At 40.2% G+C, this 22,700-nt stretch overlaps 1 protein-coding gene across 4 annotated transcripts in view; it reads left to right on the forward strand.

Moving 5' to 3' along the window:
• LOC118944024 (alpha-2-macroglobulin) overlaps positions 1 to 22,700 on the forward strand; it is a 39,596-nt gene that overhangs the window by 3,136 nt on the left and 13,760 nt on the right. Inside the window, exons 5-18 of one of the 4 annotated variants that reach the window (XM_036961399.2) lie at positions 5 to 25; positions 338 to 503; positions 622 to 706; positions 2,111 to 2,261; positions 2,392 to 2,512; positions 4,417 to 4,526; positions 4,673 to 4,843; positions 5,091 to 5,324; positions 5,539 to 5,623; positions 15,066 to 15,211; positions 15,804 to 15,953; positions 17,475 to 17,627; positions 17,837 to 17,924; positions 21,755 to 21,926. In XM_036961399.2, coding sequence (XP_036817294.1) covers positions 5 to 25; positions 338 to 503; positions 622 to 706; positions 2,111 to 2,261; positions 2,392 to 2,512; positions 4,417 to 4,526; positions 4,673 to 4,843; positions 5,091 to 5,324; positions 5,539 to 5,623; positions 15,066 to 15,211; positions 15,804 to 15,953; positions 17,475 to 17,627; positions 17,837 to 17,924; positions 21,755 to 21,926 — 1,853 coding nt within the window. The remainder of the gene's footprint in view (positions 1 to 4; positions 26 to 337; positions 504 to 621; positions 707 to 2,110; positions 2,262 to 2,391; positions 2,513 to 4,416; positions 4,527 to 4,672; positions 4,844 to 5,090; positions 5,325 to 5,538; positions 5,624 to 15,065; positions 15,212 to 15,803; positions 15,954 to 17,474; positions 17,628 to 17,836; positions 17,925 to 21,754; positions 21,927 to 22,700) is intronic. The other 3 variants (XM_036961401.2, XM_036961403.2, XM_090218330.1) reach the window with 3 other exon arrangements.

Raw genomic sequence — 22,700 nt, forward strand, 5'->3', positions numbered from 1 at the left:
ACAGTACAATGTTGTGGAACTTGAGGTAAGACCCTTATTAGTCTGTCAAAAATACTACAACATGATAAGACGATGACTCCACCAGCTAGGTAGGTCATCATTCATTTCCACATGGCAGTTACCAGAATCCTCCATATCAGCTATATGTGAACACATCTGGGCCACCTTCAGTAAGCAAACTTCAGAACATTAAGAAAGAAATGTCATGAATAGAACTGACGTGACTCCTTATTCTACATGTCAGACAGGCATGTTTGGCTTACATAACATGTTTGTATCTGAACGTTCCACAGTCTTGTGCCCTGCTAAATGTGTCCCTTGTTCTATGAATAAACAGGATATTCGTCAGAACAGGATTGGACAGTGGGTCAATACATCATCTAGCGGCAACATTCTGCAGCTTTCACACCCCCTGAACTCTGAAGCACCCGTAGGATTATATGCTATTGTAGTGTGGATTGGTGATAACAAAATATACCATAACTTCAAGGTAGAAAAATATGGTAAGTTGAGCTTCTTTATTTACCTTTCATGCTCGGTAATATTATGGATCTGGCAGATGAATCATTAAATCACAATCCAGGAACATTCATGAGTTAACTGCTGTTCTATTATATCTAGTTTTGCCAAAGTTTGAGATCAAAATGAACTTCACCGATGAGATCAGCATTGTTCAAGAGGAGTATAAATTAGAAGTGTGTGCAACGTGAGTCTACACTATCGCCGTTTTGCAATGCACTGTTGTTATGTGTAACTCCACTCATGTCACTGTCTAATTAATCGCATTGCGCAAATGCAGACTTTGAGTCAAATACTAATTTAATTATTTGAATTACTTTTGCATACATCTCAAAATAAGTATTTACCGAGTGGCGCAGTGGTCTAAGCCATTGCATGTCAGTGCAAGAGGTGTCACTGCTGTACCTGGTTCAAATCCAGATTGCATCACATCTGCCTGTGATTGGTCCCATAACGTGGAGCACAATTGGTCAGGGTAGGCAGTCATTGTAAATAACAATTTGGTCTTAACTGACTTGCCTAGTTGAATAAAAAGTAATTCAGTATTGGAATGTATTTGGAAATACAAACATTTTAATCCTCCATACATTTGTCTGTTTGGTCCTAGGGGTATTTAAAATAGTGTATTTGGAAACAAATACTTAAATATGCATGTATTTGGGCCTCTCGGGTGGTCTAGAGCACTGCACTGCAGCGCTAGCTGTGCCACCAGAGACTCTGGGTTCGCGCCCAGTCTCTGTCGCAGCCGGCAGCGACTGGAGGTCCGTGGGGCGACGCACAATTGGCCTAGCGTCGTCCGGGTTAGGGAGGGTTTGGCCGTTAAGGATGTCCTTGTCTCATCGCGCACCAGCGACTCCTGTGGCGGGCAGGGCGCAGTGCACGCTAACCAAGGTTGCCTGGCGCACGGTGTTTCCTCCGACACATTGGTGCGGCTGGCTTCCTGGTTGGAGGTGCGCTGTGTTAAGAAGCAGTGCAGCTTGGTTGGGTTGTGTTTCGGAGGACGCATGACTTTCGGCCTTCGTCTCTCCCGAGCCCTTACGGGAGTTGTAGCGATGAGACAAGATAGTAACTACTAACAATTGGATACCACGAAATTCTGGAGAAAAGGGGATCATATTTAAAAAATAAACTATAAATATGCATGTATTTGAACCCAGATCTGTGCTAATGACAAAAACTAAATGAAGACCTACAATGCTACTACTGCTCAAAGTTATAAATTGCTTCTAATAATTTAAAAGTTTGAGACAGTGGCATTTACATGAACAGCTGGGCCTTTAGTAATAAAGCATCTCAGAGTAGGATTGCTGATCTAGGATCAGGTCTCCCCCTATACATGTGACACAAACGATTACACTGATCCTAGATCAACACTCATACACTGAGAGGCTTCATCTTTACAGGTCTAGATGCATTGACAATGTTGAAAGTACTTGACTTAAAGAAAGCCTGCAGGTATAATGCATTTGAACTTGTTGTAAGCAGCATGTATGAGCCTTTGTAATGTCTCATATGAGGTTTATAATATACTATGTCTCTCTAAGTAGGAAATCTGTTGTTTTTGATGCTTTTCATTATGAAATAAAATCAGATACACGTATGGACAGCCTGTACCTGGAAAAGCAGACTTAGAGTTGTGCCGACCTTTAAGGAACGATGTATTCATATCAATGAGAATTGATGAGGAAACTCATCGAGTAGTTCCTGATTATACAGCCCCCTGCCACAAAGAGTCAATAGAGGTCTGTATGCTTTCCTGAAGAAACTATCATCAGTATAATTGTTTTTACCAACATATTACATTTGAATGTGATGTGGTTAAATGTATTTAAATCAGTTCTTAATGTCTGTGGTTTTGCTTGCTTTTCCCAGATGGACCAAACTGGCTGTGCTTCTCATGTCTTCAACATGTCCATTTTCACAAAGAATGGTGGAGAGAAAATGCTCATAGACAGGTTTAGTTTTAATGCAAAAGTAGAGGAGGAGGGGACAGGCAAGTAATTTATCACAAGAATTTGGAGTTGGGAAAAGTGATGACAACATTTGCCTGCAATCACATGAAAACACATTTTTTGAATTGAGAGTGAAAGGCATGATGTCAATATGTTTAATAAGATTGTGGAGACCTGTGTTTGACCTTCGGTGCTACACCATAATGTTATATACAGTGGGGCAAAAAAGTATTTAGTCAGCCACCAATTGTGCAAGTTCTCATACTTAAAAAGATGAGAGAGGCCTGTAATTTTCATCATAGGTACACTTCAACTATGACAGACAAAATGAGAAAAAAAAATCCAGAAATCACATTGTAGGATTTTTTATGAATTTATTTGCAAATTACGGTGGAAAATAAGTATTTGGTCACCTACAAACAAGCAAGATTTCTGGCTCTCACAGACCTGTGTACCTCTTCTTTAAGACCCTCCTCTGTCCTCCACTCGTTACCTGTATTAATGGCACCTGTTTGAACTTGTTATCAGTATAAAAGACACCTGTCCACAACCTCAAACAGTCACACTCCAAACTCCACTATGACCAAGACCAAAGAGCTGTCAAAGGACACCAGAAACAAAATTGTAGACCTGCACCAGGCTGGGAAGACTGAATCTGCAATAGGTAAGCAGCTTGGTTTGAAGAAATCAACTGTGGGAGCAATTATTAGGAAATGGGAGACATACAAGACCACTGATAATCTCCCTTGATCTGGGGCTCGACGCAAGATCTCACCCCGTGGGGTCAAAATGATCACAAGAACGGTGAGCAAAAATCTCAGAAGCACACGGGGGGACCTAGTGAATGACCTGCAGAGAGCTGGGACCAAAGTAACAAAGCCTACCATCAGTAACACACTACGCTGCCAGGTACTCAAATCCTGCAGTGCCAGATGTGTCCCCCTGCTTAAGCCAGTACATGTCCAGGCCCGTCTGAAGTTTGCTAGAGAGCATTTGGATGATCCAGAAGAAGATTGGGAGAATGTCATATGGTCAGATGAAACCAAAATATATATTTTTGGTAAAAACTCAACTCGTCGTGTTTGGAGGACAAAGAATGCTGAGTTGCATCCAAAGAACACCATACCTACTGTGAAGCATGGGGGTGGAAACATTATGCTTTGGGGCTGTTTTTCTGCAAAGGGACCAGGACGACTGATCCGTGTAAAGGAAAGAATGAATGGGGCCATGTATCGTGAGATTTTGAGTGAAAACCTCCTTCCATCAGCAAGGGCATTGAAGATGAAACGTGGCTGGGTCTTTCAGCATGACAATGATCCCAAACACACCGCCCGGGCAATGAAGGAGTGGCTTCGTAAGAAGCATTTCAAGGTCCTGGAGTGGCCTAGCCACCAACCCCATAGAAAATCTTTGGAGAGAGTTGAAAGTCCATGTTGCTCAGCAACAGCCCCAAAACATCACTGCTCTAGAGGAGATCTGCATGGAGGAATGGGCCAAAATACCAGCAACAGTGTGTGAAAACCTTGTGAAGACTTACAGAAAACGTTTGACCTCTGTCATTGCCATAAAAGGATATATAACAAAGTATTGAGAAACGTTTGTTATTGACAATACTTATTTTCCACCATAATTTGCAAATAAATTCATAAAAAATCCTACAATGTGATTTTCTGGATTTTTTTTCTTCTCATTTTGTCTGTCATAGTTGAAGTGTACCTATGATAAATTACAGGCCTCTCATCTTTTTAAGTGGGAGAACTTGCACAATTGGTGGCTGACTAAATAATGTTTTGCCCCACTGTATATATGTTTTTAATCATGTTTTAAAATATTGTGTAAACTGCACTGCAATTGACTTCTGCATTGTGAACAGTCATTGTGCATCATGGTGGCATGTATTCTTGTTAAATAAACCATCCTATTCTCATTTGTTTTTCTTTGACAGGTATTACACGGTCAGAGAAAAAACACATAGCGCTCTCCTATGTGATTGGAAAACTCACGTTTGTCGACACACCCAAAATCTATGAGCATGGATCAATTATCGAGGGCAAGGTAAGTCCAGATCCAGTGTTATTGTTCCTTGAACTTTGTTGAATTGTGGATGCCATTTGTTCTTTGACATTCCTGTTTACTTAACTACTAATGGTAGGTAACAGTGACAAACAGATGTAGCATGACATTACTCCTTTTTTCCTCAGATAAACGTTGTTCACTTCAACAACACACCTATCTCTGACATGTTAGTCTACCTGTTGGAGAAGAAAGGCTGGTCCTCACATCATCTCCAGAACCTAACCACGGACAGTCATGGTATTGCCAGTTTCTCCCTCAACACAACCACTATGCCCAAAGAGGATATTAACCTCATAGTAAGTATGATTCCTTCTAAGGGTTTGAAAGATTCTGAGACTCTTTATGCTCCATCCCAAATCACCCCATTGACCCTACACCCTGAGGTCTATCATGCTCTTGTGAAGATCTGAGAAGATTCCATTGGTATAATAAGCAATATGGTGAAACTTCCACCTATCCTATCAGAGGGTGAGGTGGAGCTCTAAGGGTCGATTTGGGATTGGGCCTTTCGTTATACTCTCTCGTCCCTCTGTTGCTTTCCAGGTTAGCAACACACCAGAAGCAGAGAACACTAGATACAGGGTCCCCTATTTCAACAGGGGGCACCACGTACTCTCACTGATCCAGCCCACTGCCCCTCACAGTAAAACATCCAGCTCTCTGGCTATTCAGAAGACGGAGAAACCACTGGCATGTGGGGAGGAAGTGTCAATCACCATCCAGTATGCTATCGTAGGGGAGACCGTCCCAAAGGGCTCCGTGGATGTCATCTACCTGGTGAGTAGAACCAGAAACAAGTTGTGACAAGCTGCAAACCCAGGGTGCATCCGAAATGGCACCCTATTCCATAGTGCACTATTTTGAACAGGGCCATTTCAGACATAGTCCCAGCCTCTCACCTTTGAAGGAAGGATGTCCCTATACAACACCAATACTCCTCATCATCTCCTTATTCCTGACTTGATGGGAAAACTGTTTTTCCGTCCTCCAGGCCTTATCCAGAGGGGCGATACTTCAGCATGGACATATGAAGGTTACTGTACAGCAGGGGAGTCCTGGTGAGGATGATTTATTAAGTAAGTATGGACCTACTGAGAGGTGCTTGATGACAATGACAGTGTGTAAGGTTACATACGCACAATAATGCGATTATTGTGGCTAGACAGATTAATATAACACTTAGATTAAAACGTTTACATGCTTTGCAAGAAGAACACTTTCCCTAATAATCCTGTTAACATGGAAGTCTGAAATCAGGCTACTGATAAATAAACGTTCAGCCAAGTTTAAAATAAACTTTTTACCACAGCCACCATGCTATTTTTGGGAAGCATATTTGATTCTGAGTTCGGACATTTATAGTGTGTATGTGAAAACGACTTAGAAAACACATACATTCAAACTCACTTCCCTTGCGCTAAAGAAGGCAGATCGCTCGGCTGGTGCTAGCAAATGAGCAGATCAAATACACTGCTGGAACACCATTAAGGTGTTTACATGTTTGCATCACCGAATAAGGTATTTATAAATACTAATAATTTGAATGATTGTACAGAAAACCAGGGGCCTCATTCATAACCGTTGCGTAAATTTAACACTAAATATCTGCGTGCACCATTTCTGAAAAGACTGCACATACACACACAAATATTGAGATACATAAACTTGGTGCATGCCATACATAAGCATGTTTCTGATTATACATCAGACCTGTTATAAAACTGTGCGCATCAACGAGCATTATAACTCCTCTTAGAAAACGCTCATCGTTCATCTTTTAAGGTATTGGAATTAGGCCAAGACAGTAGCTACAGGAAATAGAAATGTTGAACTTGATCAAATGTCTTTGGAGGTGTTGCCAGAATTATTTATTTTGCAGTGACATTTGCTGTAATCTACCAGGCCATTTCTGAAAGACAAAACCAATTGAAAATTGTTGTGGACCTCTAGACAGATCACAGGTCGCAGTTGTAAATGAGAACTTGTTCTCAACTGGCATACCTAGTTAAATAAAGGTTAAATTAAAAAAATATCGTTTGAATGCAATAATGTTTTGCATAATTTTTTCCCTAAACATAAATATGCTGCACTGCTCACGAATTCTGAAACATTGTCTAAAATGAAAACAGTAGGCCTACTTAGTGGTAGCCTACACACTTCAATACAAACAATCAACTGCTGTTCACCTGTTAAATACTGTATGGTATAAACTTCGCTCCCTGTCCAATGCGAAAGTTAAAAAACGTGAAATTACAGTATAATAGCCTATCTAATAAGCCCAATTACATGTGCGATGCACATGGTAATTTCTTGTGTGGCTACTTCGGGAATATGAACTCATTATGGCCAGAAAATGTGAGGAATTTATTCTGCATGATTAATGTATTATGTTTGAGAAATTCAAGTAGCCTATCCTAGGCCTATAGGCTATTTCGTGGGTAGCCTATGAAACCATCACAGCCAGAAAAGGTGAGGATTTATACTGCAATGATCATGGTAATGAAATTAATCATTAGAAATAGGCATCTTTCAGAACGCAAAGATAAAATACATCGATTTTCGCTCTTCTCGCTAAGGGAAAATTATTATTATTAGTAGTATTATTATATTTAGCTACCTGTTTTTTGTTATGAATAAGAGTCATATATTCCTGCACGAGGCTACTTTTGCCATCTTGCAATGCAGTACTTCAACCACTAGAAACTGTGCATACGCATGGTCTGAAGTTTACAGGAGGACAGGCACATTCCCACTTCAACTTTTGAGTGAAAACTGGGCATGCATGTTTAGGGGCATATTTTGTGCATACCCAACGTTTTATATGCCCCTGGTGTTTTAATCGGTTATTGAAGGAATTGAATTCCTCGGTTTTAATTCCCAATTAAAATTAAACACTCTGTCAATTCATAAGAATTTGTATGATCCTTATTTTATAGAAATAGACAGAGCCCGGTCTTAAAGTCAAATAGCAGCCTTTATTCACGAGAGTACTGCTCCTTACACATTTTACCACAGGTTATAAACTGAAAATGACGTCAGCGTTTTCTAAATGTTCCGTCTCTTCTTGACACTGGTAGAAAGGCTCTATAGTTCTCAAGCCTTCCCTCCTCGCCTAGAGCCAAGGTCAGCCAGTGTAGATAAGCATTCTAGTCAGTCTGGAGATATAATTAATTCATTTCTACCAAGGAACAGACCGTCATTGTTCTCATTCTTGATTATTTGCACACAATATATTCAGAACTAAGATTAAAAAGAAAATTCATACATATACAGTAACATAATAGTATTCTGATTAGTACATATACAGTAACATAATAGTATTCTGATTAGTACATATGCAGTAACATAATAGTATTCTGATTCGTCAGGCCTGGTTGAAATGTATACATAATTAGTCATCATTGATAAAAATTCCCTTAACATATCCACCCTTTCATTAAATATTATACATCCAATTACACATGTAGCTATATTGTAATATTAAAAAGCCTATTTCTATTTTTATTAGAAATATTTCTTGTCATCAAAACATCACCTAAACATAACCCACTACTTGCATTCGCCATGACTGTTTCTTAGGCCTACATCAGAATGATAACTCTTCTTATCAGGATTTTCGTTACAATCTTCATAAAAAAAACAGTCTAATATTGAAACAAGCTACAACCTAACCTCCCTAAACATCAAATATGGTCTCCTCGCGAGTGAAAGGATCCGGATTCTTCTATTACGTCCAAGCCATGTATTTTGTATTCCACTGGACAGAGCTTAGGATTGGTCCATATATCACCATCTGAAGTGTCATCGATTTCTCCAGAGTCCTGGAAATGATAACTTTCATACACGCAATCAACCACGTCTGTACAAAACTAACACAGTCACACAGGTGAAGGTAGCCCATAACACAGTAATCATAACATTTTTCCATCTTCCAAACACACTGTCAACCCAATTAGTCAGAGAAGTATCCACCCCTGAGTTTATTTCCTTCTCGTGAACTAGGGTGTGTAAACCAGACAAGGCCTTGGTCACTGATCCATCCTAACTGTATATCCCGGAGCCAAATTACCTATACACTCCCACCCTCTTCAGCCAGCAAACATCCAAGACTATTCTATTCATGTCATGGTGTTGAATGAGTGTGAAAGGCATTCTCAAATGTACCAGTACACATACCTCTGTTCAATTAGCCAGTAATACTCGGCTATCATGTCATTCTCCCACACAATCAACAGATGTGAGCCCTGGGCCTCCTTATCTTAGTGAAATCCCCAGATCTCAACCAGCCTGCCAAATCACTCATTGGTCGCATCAGAAGTAACATTAGCTGTCCTATTGCAGTACTGGTTTTACCCCACATATTTCTCAGGAGTGCTATACTGAATCAAACAATAAACAGTCTCCCGTTGCCTCTGTGAAAGGAGGAAGCTCAGATTTCAGAGGAACATGTGGATATAAATAGTGCAAATCCATACAACTTATTATCTGGCTTTCCTGCTTCCATGAATAGCTTTACCTTAGGTGAATAATTCAATTTCTGAACTATCCACACCGGCTCTTGGCTCTGGACCACTCCACAGTCAGTATCTGCTTTGTCAGGGACTCTGCTTGTATTCTGCGGACTATAGAGCAATCAGCTGCTCTAACTTTTTCTACCTGGAATGCACTAGGTTATCAACTGAAACCCTTACTTTCACTACACTCCATCTCCTTCCATGCTGGGTATGTAGATTTATGTAGCCTTCTCACATGATGTGAGCTATAACATGTTTCCATGAACTACACAGAGACTTGCATAGATGTCTTCCATAATAGCTACTCTTAGTCCTGAACTGCCAAGGAGTCAGAGACACCACTTGGTCTACATAGAACTCCACTGAGACATCCCTCCCTATCCTACTCTCACTTCCTGTTTATCCAGATCAAGTGATCTCTTATGCTTGGTTAATACTAATTTCTCCTTGTTTAACTATGTCAATATTACCCTCTGGCCTTCTCGGGTTCATGGTGTAGGAATACGGTCTCCAACCATACAGCTTAGGATGGACAGCTCACCTATAAAGCCCCACCCTCTTCTAGAAAACACATCATTAGCAAGAGTCAGACACATTTTCACTTCTATGAACAAGAACAGTGAGGAAAGGACAGGTAAGGTATTTTTCATTCGAGAGATGGCCCCCAGAATTCTGTTAATTCCAGTTCTCCTCTCGAACTCTGTTATTGTTCGACAGTGTCAGTGTGTCTTACCCTCCCGCAGTGTGATATGAATCCGGGTAGTTCTTTCTGCTAGCTGTCACCAGGAGTCCTCGGTATGGTCCCCCCAACAGGCCTCAGGGACTGGATTGAGTGACTTCACCTGTAGTGCATAAAATCTTGGACATACAGGTTTGGTTAACAAACAGTTTCTCATTTGTTCTATCTGATTATATCTTTAACTTCTATACCTACTTGTTAGCTCATTTTTTAAATTTTTTTATCAGTTAATTATCCCGTAGGTCACATCCTATCCTAGAACACAATTTACCCATCCCCCCTTTGTTACCTGGCTCTGCCCAGGTACCAACCTTGCCTACTCTTAAACAATGACTTAGGTAAGATTAGTAAATTATCCTTATGTCTGACATCATCATGTAGGAGCCCCTTTAATTTTCCACATGTCCAATTCTCCCTTGGGCGTCCATTCATGTCAATCCTGTACCAATTCTCTGTCAAGTTTCTTATCTACTTTAAGAAGTATCTGTGCTACTTATATATTGTCTTAAATATAAATATTTACCAATTTAAACCGTAACCCTTTTCTCTCATATCTCTCAAATACCACTAAGCTTCTAACTGTTTGACTTTATCTAAAATCATTGATTTTAGAAAAACATGTCAATGAGTGGCAATCTCTAAAGTCCTTACATTTCCTTAATCCTAACAATAATCCTAAATCATCACAGATGTCCTATATTCCTGTTAAATTTAATATTATTTAAAAAACCTCCTAATAATCAAACAAAGTCAAAACAAATGCTAACCATATCAAAATCCTTCCTACACTAACAAGCTCTTTCCTTCAGGGACCCTGAGTATTCTATCTGACAATAACATGAATTTAATATATGTTGCATAGTGTGGAATACCTTATCTACAGTAATTTATCACCCCTAAGAACTGAAACGTATTTTTCTATGTAATTCCCTGCCCTATTGGCTTAATATATCTCCTATCCAAACCTCAATGTATATTATCTTCCCCTATTTATTCTCAGTGATAAATAGGATTTGTTTCTCTGTTAAAATACCAAATTAATAATAGCCCATTCAAAAACTTCACAGCTAATGTTGTAAAACAGAATCCTGAACCACTTTCTCATTTGCGGTTCAAACAATAATTCTAACCCCAAACTAAAACTCCATTATAATTAATTTACCTTAACTATTAACCCAAATGACCACATTCATTATACAAATGACTCTCCCCTGAGGCTGATCAGACCTCAAAAGATAGTCATGATAAGGTCAATAGGTCATACCACCTTTTTATAGTCATGTTCCATACTACCTTAGACATATTAAAGAACCCTTTATCCTTAAAATAAAGAAAAATCACTTGTGTAATTAAAACTCATAAAATAAAAAACTCATAAAGTTCCATATGTGAGCGTGCCTCTTTAAAATACCTTTGCACTAAAACAAATAGTCCTAACAAATGTTTTATGTGTGTATATTTGCAAACCTTAATGGATAATCAAAACTTCCAGGCCTTTTTCAATTTGGTCGTTTATGACCGCAATCTCACCCACTCTCCCCAAGATTATAATCCCAGGAAACATCTAAAAGTGAGGCACCTAAACCTCAATTTTCCCAGAAGAACACAACACGCCTAACTAGCATTCACTATTCTACTTCGATTCAGAAACTCAAAAGTGAACTATAAACTAAGCCTAATGATAATTCCCCTTTGACTCAAATCATTAATCATACGTTTTAAACAACGTCTATGTATATGTTTACTTAAATGAACATGCTACCCTTAGATACAATTAACCTGATAACATTATTATCCAATGTATTACTTTTTCCCTCTGCCGCAAATGTCGTACATTCCTCATCCGTAATTTAATCCCAGATATTTAATAAAAATGCAATCGCATTCTCCCATGGCTCCTTCAACTTACATATTTTAGATAACTTCCATCCGTCCCAGAATAAGGAATCCTACTTAAACACACCAGAATACAATGTTTAACTAAGTTAAATCAAACCCTCAAATTGACCATAACCAGTAACCAAATAAACAAACCACTTTTATCAGCAAAAAAACTATACAAAAACTCACTAATTTAATGCTTCAGATGACAAAATTATTCAGAGACTCACGTTTACATCTCAATAAAACAAATCATCATCTGCTTGTTCCTCAACATTGTTCCACATAATGGAAACAGCGCTCAAATTCACTGGTGTTACATAAACAATCAAACCAGGAATCAATAACCATCAGAATCCATTATCACGATGTTTTACGATTCAGACATCCAGTCTCCCTTTCTCATAGCCTAATAGAGTCCAAATAAACGCCACAAATCTATGATGCCCACCTAGCGAATCAGCTGCTAGTTTTTAGCATCTTTCCTGACTATCCTGGCGACTCTCAAATTACTTTTAATAATGTATTTTGACATTTTTATCAACTTCTGAAAAGTGACTCAAAACAATAATGCACACATTTTCCTTCTAAAAGACAAACAATTTTCTCCGTTACCCCCAGTCACAACATAATTTCCGTGGCGACCAAAAGTGCCTTGCGAGTGATGTCATCAACAAGCGCTCAACCTCGGCCCAATCCGTAACGACTTTCAATTAATTGTAAATAATTGTTGGTTGTCTGCAACAACAGTAGTATGGGTTCGATAAACCAAACCTAATTTATCACATCTGTTAAAATCTTGAATTATAATTTACAACACCAACCAATATCTCTAAATTCGCTAATTTTATAAAAACATTTCGATGGGCATAAATCGTAATTGTCTCTTCGTTATTTTTAGAATTCAGTTTGATTTAAGTAACTGTTTCGTCTTTGACTTAGCATTTTAATTACGACTCTATTCCCAATACGTTATTCACTTGTCTAATTAAAACTCCTAATAATCAATACTCGAGTGTACCCCTTTAAGACATCTTGTCTCTGGTAACAGGGACCCAAACTTTTACTACAACAACGAAACCTAATAATTATGATAATCCCTTCGCATCATTTATTTTAAATCTCTCTATGTTTCATGTAACTCATTCAGTCTATCTTCAAAGTGTCGTCCCAAAATATTTTATACACTGCCATACACTCAAACCACTGTGATAAACGTGCACTGTCCCTTTAAGATAAGGGACAGTGCGGGGAACCTAACTTGTTCCCCGTAATGAAAACAGATAGTGTTTTTAGAATACGTTAACTTCTTGTTCGAATTCACTGGCGTTACCTAACCAAAAATCAATACTCGGGAAAACAATCACAACTTTTTACGATTCAACTATTCTTACCTATTTTATAGTCCAAAGTGTTGCACTATATAGCCCCATTGAATGCCTAGCAATTCCGTTGCTAGCTGTAGCATCTTTTCAGACTATCCTTAAAAAAGCTATAATGCATGCATTTTCCCTCTAAATGCCACAACCCATTTTCTCTGTTTAAATTTATCGTATATCCGTCGATTCATAAAAATATAACATCCTGGTTATCGTATCTCTCCGTTATTCCCTACATTTAACTTTAGGTGACTTTTCTGTCTGACGATGTGTGTGTCTCTTTAATGGAAACCTTATCAATAGCTTTGACTGTTGAATCAGATATTAGGTCTTACCTTACAACTATAAGCCCAGGGGTTGTAAATCCCTAGTTAATATCTTATTTTCCGGTTGTGTCAGAGGGCTTTTAAAGAACGCTAATAATTGTAATCTCACGCCACTATCTCTTAGGCTTCCCTCTCGCATGGAACCTCTTGTCTATAGATTTGGCTTTTATCCCATTCCTTTAGATTTTGGTTCCCTCTCCTCCTTATTTGGATATTTCAGTAGTATTTGTTGAATCGGAACGATGATCAATACTGCCACAATTCAAATGACCATTCCAGTTATCTTGAGCATTCCCTTCCTGTCTCCCCACGCCTAGTATTTGTACAAGATCACCGTCCTATCCCCCAGCTCCTATTTAATATCCCGTCTTAATCTCGGGCGAATATGCCTCTCATGATTAAGTTTAGTTTATCTACGGTAGTGCACATTACCACAGGTTATTTTTTAACCTGCTCAGTGTATATCGGTTATACAAAACCCTGTGGGAATAGCAAAGCTCCCATTATTGGGGGTGGCAGGGTAGCCTAGTGGTTAGAGCGTTGGACTAGGTTTTGCATACAAATCTGTCGTTCTGCCCCTGAACAGGCAGTTAACCCACTGTTCCTAGGCCGTCATTGAAAATAAGAATTTGTTCTTAACTGACTTGCCTAGTTAAATAAAGGTAAAAAAATGATGAATTCTGAAAATTTTAGAACATTAATCAAAGAACTCAAATCCCCACAGAATCGAGAATATAGGCTACTAACCTTGCCGCCGACTGGGAAAAGCATTGTTCGTTGGATCTAGTCACCGTACCTGCCGTCTGGGGTGTATACCGGCCTGTTTTTAACCTCAATTCAGGGGCCAGGTCTTTAATAACGGGACCAGACCCGCTCGTGCACGATTTCTCCGGCGTACGACCTCCAGATGGCAGAGACGGGTATTTTAGATCCCGGTTCGAGGGACCAATTATTGAAGGAATTTAATTCCTCTGTTTTAATTCCCAATTAAAATGAAACACTCTCAATTCATAAGAATTTGTATGACCCTTATTTTATAGACATAAACAGAGCCCGGTCTTAAAGTCAAATAGCAGCCTTTATTCACGAGAGTACTGCTCCTTACACATTTTACTACAGGTTATAAACTGAAAATGACGTCAGCGTTTTCTAAATGTTCCGTCTCTTCTTGACACTGGTAGAAAGGCTCTATAGTTCTCAAGAGTTCCCTCCTCGCCTAGAGCCAAGGTCAGCCAGTGTAGATAAGCATTCTAGTCAGTCTGGAGATATAGTTAATTCATTTCTGCCAAGGAACAGACTGTCATTGATCTCATTCTTGATTATTTGCACACAATATATTCAGAACTAAGATTAAAGAGAAAGTTCATACATATACAGTAACATAATAGTATTCTGATTAGTACATATACAGTAACATAATATTATTCTGATTAGTACATATGCAGTAACATAATAGTATTCTGATTCATCAGGCCTGGTTGAAATGTATACATAATTAGTCATCATTGATAAAAATTCCCTTAACATCGGTGTATGCTTTCTTTGAGTTTGGCTTCACACCGATTAAGATAAAGTGTAAGGTGACTATTGCATAATCTGTTTTCAGCCATAATCCGTTTAATATCGAATTATTACGGTGCATGTAAACGTACTCAGTGTGATATGCTCTTGCTTTGCAGTAACTGAGGGTGAAGTCACCTTGAAGTTGGCCGTGGTTCCAGAGATGACGCCGTTGGTACAGGTCCTGGTGTACAGTATGCTACCCAGCGAGGCTATAATCGCCCACAGCATGAACTTCCCCTCTGAGAAATGCTTCAGACACAAGGTGTGTGTGTGTGTGTGTGTGTGTATGTATGTGAAAAATATGGGTTGTTTATGAATTCGAAGAACCAATAAAAAAACGTAGGTGCTGGATTTTAGACTGGAAGCAGGTGTCCGTTCAGAACACGAGCAGGAAGCAGTAGTTCTAGTTCTAGGGTTTAATGAAGATCCACACACAGAAATACAACACCACCCTCTCTGATACTAACGTTAATTGTGGTTTTGTAAAAGAAAGTATAGGAGAACTTAGGCTATAGCACAGTATGGGAAAAATATGCCTATTTGCATGTCAACAAACTAAACTGGACCCAAACACATACTAGATGCACAAATAAACAATGGAGCAATGTAGAAAGATCAACACATTATAAAACATAATAAGCATGAGCGACCTACAACCGAAAATTGCCTAGCACCACAGACAAAAGCTAACACATGCTAATCGCTAATAAGCATGCTAAATAGTAATGCATTCCCGACGACAATGCTCATGCTGACGCTAAAGGGAGTACACAAGCTAGCTAGCGACCATTTTAACACAAATGGTACATATTTACAACAGACACTAAAGGTGTATCATGTATCCTGTGTGCCAGGTGTTTGTGGAGTTCTCACCCTCAAAAGCAGTCCCAGGGGAGGAGAACACCCTGCAGCTCTCGGCCCAGCCCGGCTCCCTCTGTGGCCTCAGTGCTGTGGACAAGAGTGTTCACATCATGGAACCAGGGAAGAGGCTGGATGCTAACAAGGTAACAGAGCTTACTGAAGTGAATGTCAACAGTCATACCACCATATAAACAGCTTTTGTGGTGCTGGCCACAACAACCAGCTTCAGGGGAATAAGAAGTGACTACAGCAGATATGGAGTGGGTCTGTTCACAGTGGGCCATTTGGTGTGCTGGAAAGCATATCCATATTGGTACTTAAAGTGGAAATGTGAGTTATAGATCTACGTGAATGCAAGTCTAAGAAGCAGTATATCTGTTCTGTGTGCTATTTCTTTTTTACTTTTGGTTTTGTACATTATCTTCAAACAGCTGAAACACCAATATTTCACAGTGGTTTAGATGGTACAATGATTCTCTACACTATACTCACATGAGTCAGCGGCATACACTACCGTTCAAAAGTTTGGGGTAACTTAGAAATGTCCTTGTTTTTGACAGAATCACTTTTTTGTCCATTAAAATAACATCAAATTGATCCGAAATAGAATGTAGACATTGTTAATGTTGTAAATGACTATTGTAGCTGGAAACGGCAGATTTTTTTTATGGAATATCTACATAGGTGTACAAAGGCCCATTATCAGCAACCATCACTCCTGTGTTCCAATGACACGTTGTGTTAGCTAATCCAAGTTTATCATTTTAAAAGGCTAATTGATCATTAGAAAACCCTTTTGCAATTATATTTGCACAGCTGAAAACTGTTGTGCTGATTTATTTATTTATTTTTATTTCACCTTTATTTAACCAGGTAGGCTAGTTGAGAACAAGTTCTCATTTACAACTGCAACCTGGCCAAGATAAAGCATAGCAGTGTGAACAGACAACAACACAGAGGTACACATGGAGTAAACAATAAACAAGTCAATAACACAGTAGAAAAAAAAGCAATAAAACGTGTCTTCTTTAGACTAGTTGAGATTGAGAATCTGTAGCATCAGCATTTGTGGGTTTGATTACAGGCTCAAAATGGCCAGAAACAAAGGACTTTCTTCTGAAACTCATCAGTCTATTCTTGTTCTGAGTATTGAAGGCTATTCCATGCGAGAAATTGCCAAGGAACTGAAGATCTCGTACAAAGCTGTGTACAACTCCCTTCACAGAACAGCGCAAACTGGCCCTAACCAGAATAGAAAGGAGTGGGAGGCCCCGGTGCACAGCAAGAGGACAAGTACATTAGTGTCTAGTTTGAGAAACAGACGCATCACAAGTCCTCAACTGGCAGCTTCATTAAATATTACCCGCAAAACACCAGTCTCAACGTCAACAGTGAAGAGGCGACTCCGGGATGCTGGTCTTCTAGGCAGAGTTCCCCTGTCCAGTGTCTGGATTCTTTTGCCCATCTTAATATTTTATTTTTATTGGCCAGTCTGAGATATGGCTTTTTCTTTGCAACTCTGCCTAGAAGGCCAGCATCCCGGGGGTTGCCTTTTCACTGTTGACATTGAGCATTTCTTATTAGACAAGTCCAAGTAGTCACTGCCTTCTGTTTGGTGCCCAATGAACAAGGTCATTTCACGTCTCCTTATTATCTCATTCCAGATATTTGATTTGTTACCAGTCAAGGAGACAACACACATTCCCTACGAGCTTGAAGATCCAGTGTCATGTTTACGTGTAAGACCAAGGAGATATGTAATACCATACCCAGATGGACCAACTGACAGACAAAATGAACCTTTTGAAGTTTTTCAGGTAACTTCTGCCTTGTTTTCTCTTAACTTGAAGCCTGTTTTCACCTCTCATAAGAATCAGTTACCATTCCGTTACCATGCATTCATCTTCTTAAATTATACATTTCTAAAATAGCCTTTTTGAGGCAAAAAATACATATAGAATAGAAAAATTAAACGGAGACATTCATTAATATTGAACTCTCTTGTTTGTGATTCTGATATTTCTAGAACCTAGGACTGAAGCTGGCAACTAACTTGGTTATAAAAGTACCTTCCTGCCTAAGTTACAAGGGGAAAGAGTACCATCGCCCCTATGGTGAGATGTCCTCCTTACCACGTCTTTGGTGAATCTTGGGAAATGTATGGTTTTTGTTATTCTAACATAGCTTGTGTTAGGTTCTAAACAACAGAGTAAAAACGGACAACTATGAAAAGCTCAAGCTAAGTTTCAGCCATAGGGTCAGACAGCTGAACAGACAAAGACATAGTCACACAAATCAAATCAAACTTTATTTATCACATGTGTCGAATACAACAAGTGTAGACCTTACCGTGAAATGCTTACTTGCAAGCCCTTAACCAACAGTGCAGTTCAAGAAGAGTTAAGAAAATATTTACCAAATAAACTAAAATAAAAAATGATAAAGTAACACAATAACATAACGATAATGAGCTATATACACAGGGTACCGGTACCGAGTTAGTGTATGCGGGTACAGGTTAGAGGTAATTTATACATGTAGGTAGGGGTGAAGTGACTATGCATAGATAATACGCAGCGAGTAGCAGCAGTGTACCAATCAGATGGGGGGGTCAATGTAATAGTCCGGTGGCCAATTGATTAATTGTTCAGCAGTCTTATGGCTTGGGGGTAGAAGCTGTTAAGGAGCCTTTTTGGTCCTAGACTTGGCACTCCGGTACCGCTTTCTGTGCGGTAGCAGAGAAAAGTCTATGACTTGGGTGACTGGAGTCTCTGACAATTTTATGGGCTTTCCTCTGACACCGCCTATTATATAGGTCCTGGATTGCAGGAAGCTTGGCCCCAGTGATGTACTGAAGATGCCGAGAAGTTGCCATACCAGGCGGTGATGCAACCAGTGCTTTCGATGGTGCAGCTGTAGAACTTTTTGAGGATCTGGGGACTCATGCCAAATCTTTTCAGTCTCCTGAGGGGGAAACGGTTTTGTCATGCCCTCTTCACGACTGTCATTGTGTGTTTGGACCATGATCAATCGTTGGTGATGTAGACACCAAGGAACTTGAAACTCTTGACCTGCTCCACTACAGCCCCGTCGATGTTAATGGGGGCATGTTCAGCCCCCTTTTCTTGTAGTCCATGATCGGCTCCTTTATCTTGCTCACATTGAGGGAGAGGTTGTTGTCCTGGCACCAGTTCTCTGACGACCTCCCTATAGGCTGTCTCATCGTTGTGATCAGGCCTACCACTGTTGTGTCATCAGCAAACTTAATGATGGTGTTAGAATCGTGTTTGGCCACGCAGTCGTGGCTGAACAGGGAGTACAGGAGGGGACTAAGTACACACCTCTGAGGGGCCCCAGTGTTGAGGATCAGCGTGGTGGATGTGTTATTGCCTACCCTTACCACCTTGGGGTGGCCCATCAGGAAATCCATGATCCAGTTACAGATGGAGGTGTTTAGTCCCAGGGTCCTTAGCTTAGTGATGAGTTTTCATGGACACAATGGTGTTGAACGCTGAGCTGTAGTCAATGAACATCATTCTCACATAGGTGTTCCTTTTTTTCCAGGTGGGAATGGGCAGTGTGGAGTGCGATTGAGATTGCTTCATCTGTGGATCTGTTGGGGCGGTATGCGAATTGGAGTGGGTCTAGGGTATCCGAGAGGATGCTGTTGATGTGAGCCATGACCAGCCTTTCAAAGCACTTCATGGCTACCGACGTGAGTGCTACAGGTGGTAATCATTTAGGCAGCTTACCTTCGCTTCCTTGGGCACAGGGACAATGGTGGTCTGCTTGAAACATGTTGGTATTACAAACTCAGTTAGGGAGAGGTTGAAAATGTCAGTGATGACACTTGTCAGTTGGTCAGTGCATGCTTTGAGTACACGTCCTGGTAGTCCATCTGGACCCGCTGCTTTGTGAATGTTGACCTGTTTAAAGGTCTTGCTCGCATCGGCTACTGAGATCGTTACCACACAGTCATCCGGAACAGCTGGTGCTCTCGTGCATGCTTCAGTGTTACTTGACTCGAAGCGAGCATTAACAGCATTCAGCTAGTCTGGTTGGCTCGCGTCACTGGGCAGCTCGAGTCTGGGTTTCCCTTTGTTGTCCGTAATAGTTTTCAAGCCTTGCCACATTCGACGAGCGTCAGACCCGGTGTAGTAGTATTCAATCTTAATCCTGCATTGACGCTTTGCTTGTTTGATGGTTCGTCTGAGGGCATAGCAGGATTTCTTATAGGCGTCCGGATTAGTGTCCCGCTCCTTGAAAGCGGGACTCTACAGTCCTGTAGAGTAGCATCTGCGCCATCTGACCACTTCCATATTGACCGAGTCACTGGTACTTCCGGCTTTAGTTTTTGCTTGTAAGCAGGAATCAGGAGGATAGAAGTATGGTCAGATATGGCAAATGGAGGGCGGGGGAGAGCTTTGTATGCATCTCAGCGTGTGGAGCAAAGGTAGTCTAGAGTTTTTTTCCCCCCCTCTGGTTGCACATGTAACATGCTGGTAAAAATGTGTTAAAACTGATTTAAGTTTGCCTGCATTAAAGTCCCCGACCACTATGAGCACCGCTTCTGGGTGAGCATTTTCTTGCTTGCTTATGGCCTTATAGTTGGTTGAGTGTGGTCTTAGTGCCAAGATCAGTCTGTGGTGGTAAATAGATGGCTACGAATAATACAGATGAGAACTCTCTTGGTAGATAGTGTGGTCTACAGCTTATCATAAGGTACTCTACCTCAGGCGAGCAATACGTTAAGACCTTAATATTAGACATCGCGCACCAGCTGTTAATGCCAAAAAGACACACACCCCTACCCCTTGTCTTACCAAAAGTAGCTTCTCTGTTCTGCCGGTGCAGAAGTGAAACATAATATATTATAGTTCTTAATGTCCCGTTGGTAGGATAATCGTAATCATAGGTCATCCATTTTTATTTTCCAAAGATTACATGTTAGCAAGAAGAATTGATGGAATTGGGAGTTTACTCGCTCGCCTACGGATTCTCAGATGGCAACCTGATCTGCGTCCTCTTTTCCTCTGTCTTTTCTTCATGCAAATGACGGGGATCTCGGTCTGTTCCCAGGAGAGCAGTATATCTTTCTCGTTCGACTCGTTAAAGGAAAAAGTGTCTTCCAGTCCGTGGAGAGTAATCCCAGTTCTGATGTCTAGAAGTTATTTTTGGTCATAAGAGAAGGTAGCAGCAACATTATGTACAAAATAAGTTAAAACATAAGTTACAAACGCGAAAAAATGAACGAAATCGCACAATCAAATCAAATCAAAGTTTATTTGTCACGTTCGCCGAACAGTGAAATGCTTACTTACAGTCTCTAACCAATAGTGCAAAAAAGGTATTGGGTGAACAATAGGCAAGTAAAGAAATAAAAACAACAGTAAAAAGACACTGAAAAATAATAGTAGTGAGACTATATACAGTAGCGAGGCAATAAAAGTAGCGAGGCTACACACAGACACCGGTTAGTCGGGCTGATTGAGGGCATGTAAAACGTCAGACATCCTCTTCGGCACCACAAGCATTGGTATTTAACCCTTCCTCCTATGCTGTGTCCTTACACATCGGAACAGCCAGTTGCTAGACAGAACTTTAGTGATATCTGTTCTTACTCAATTCATCTGACCTGATCTCAGCCCAAATACCTCACTCCTCCCCAACTCACGGCTGTCCTGTTGACTTGTACCAGACTGTGGCCCTTCTCCTTCCCATGGGATTCCTGATGTCTAACAATAACATATTCTCACAGAATGGAAATGTTCTACATTCCCCTCTCTCCCTCAGTGATATGGATATTTCATGTTTTCAAGTTTAGAAGTCAGAACCCATCACCTGATTAAACCAGTCCGAACACTCTACGCATCACCGTTGAAAGCGGCATTCAGTCTGGTTTGACCAGGCTGATTCTAACATGAGAATGACTGTTTTGTTTTAGAAGTATCCTACAGACAATACTCCGATCCTATAGCCGTGTACAGCCTTCTGGGTCAAGCTGGACTTGGTGGAGTACCCGGTGATGGATTTAGTGCCGCTCCAGCTCCACCACCCATACAGACAGTTCGTACGTTCTTCCCCGAGACATGGATATGGGATCTTGTGGAAGTTGGGTAAGAGCACTGCACAGTGAGGCTGTTGCCTTATAGATTGGATGGCAGGACATCACAAAAATAATGCTTGTGCATTGTTGAGGCAGAAGGCTGTGTTATGTTATCATTCTGAACGGTCAGATAATTAGCAACAATGACAAGATGCTGCCATGTGGGGAATAGTCGGTGGCTCGTTTTAGCTCGTTGTATCTTGTTATTGATACCATGTTTTGAGTCATGTCATGTCTATGCTAATATGGCAAAAATTCTTTAGCTAGCCTGTTAAGTCTACCCCCTCCTTTTTCGAACATTCTGTTAAAAATCGCGCAACATTTCAGCGTCCTGCTACTCATGCCAGGAATATAGTATATGCATATGATTAGTATGTGTGGATAGAAAACACTCTGAAGTTTCTAAAACGGGTTAAATCACGGCTGTGACTATAACAGAGCGTGTGTTTCATCGAAAAGCGCAAGAAAAACTGGTCACTGAAAACTGAAAAAAATATCCATGCGCCACTTGCATGTATTGTTTAAGGGACACCAAATTAAATAGGGCAGAGATTGCAATTCCTACAGCTTCCACACGATGTAGCCAAAAACGTAATTTTCATTGACAAAAATCCTTTGTTTTATGACAAATAGATCCTTCATTCCATCCAGCATACAGCAACCCATTTTGGGAGAGAGAAAAAGGGACATTGTTTTCTTGAGTAGCTGCAATTGAATACAGATCGCCCAGTGATCAATTTGATCGCTTATTAACGTTTACAAATACCTAAAGTTGGGTTACAAA

Source organism: Oncorhynchus mykiss, chromosome 24 (genome assembly GCF_057628025.1).
Source record: "Oncorhynchus mykiss isolate SJ-2025 chromosome 24, ASM5762802v1, whole genome shotgun sequence".
Classification (NCBI taxonomy): Eukaryota; Metazoa; Chordata; class Actinopteri; order Salmoniformes; family Salmonidae; genus Oncorhynchus; species Oncorhynchus mykiss.